General features: G+C 37.3%; 1 protein-coding gene across 1 annotated transcript in view; it reads left to right on the top strand.

Annotated features, from left to right (window-relative positions):
• Positions 1–128, top strand: part of EMH_0089290 (uncharacterized protein) — a gene marked incomplete at both ends in the record, with an annotated part of 1,725 nt that extends 1,597 nt beyond the window's left edge. Inside the window, one exon of the mRNA XM_013501407.1 lies at positions 4–128. Coding sequence (XP_013356861.1) covers positions 4–128 — 125 coding nt within the window. The remainder of the gene's footprint in view (positions 1–3) is intronic.
• Positions 129–295: the final 167 nt, after the last annotated feature.

Genomic DNA, 295 nt, shown 5'->3' with positions numbered 1-295 from the left:
CAAATATGGGGGCAGCAGCAGCAGCAGCAGCAGCAGCAGCAGCAGCAGCAGCAGCAGCCGTGGCAGCAGCAGCAGCAGCAGCAGAGGTCGCCCAGAGAGCGGCAGAAAAGCGACAGATAAAACCCTAAACCCTAAACCCTAAACCCTAAAAACAAAAGATAGGAGAGGGAATAAATACAGAAACAAACACAACACTAAACCCTAAATATATATATTTAGGGTTTAGTATGTATATATATATATATATATATATATATATATATATATATATATATATATATATATATATATATAT

Source organism: Eimeria mitis, genomic scaffold, assembly GCF_000499745.2.
Source record: "Eimeria mitis Houghton genomic scaffold, Emh_scaff6834, whole genome shotgun sequence".
Taxonomy (NCBI): Eukaryota; Apicomplexa; class Conoidasida; order Eucoccidiorida; family Eimeriidae; genus Eimeria; species Eimeria mitis.
This window is presented reverse-complemented; position numbering and strand designations above follow the sequence as displayed.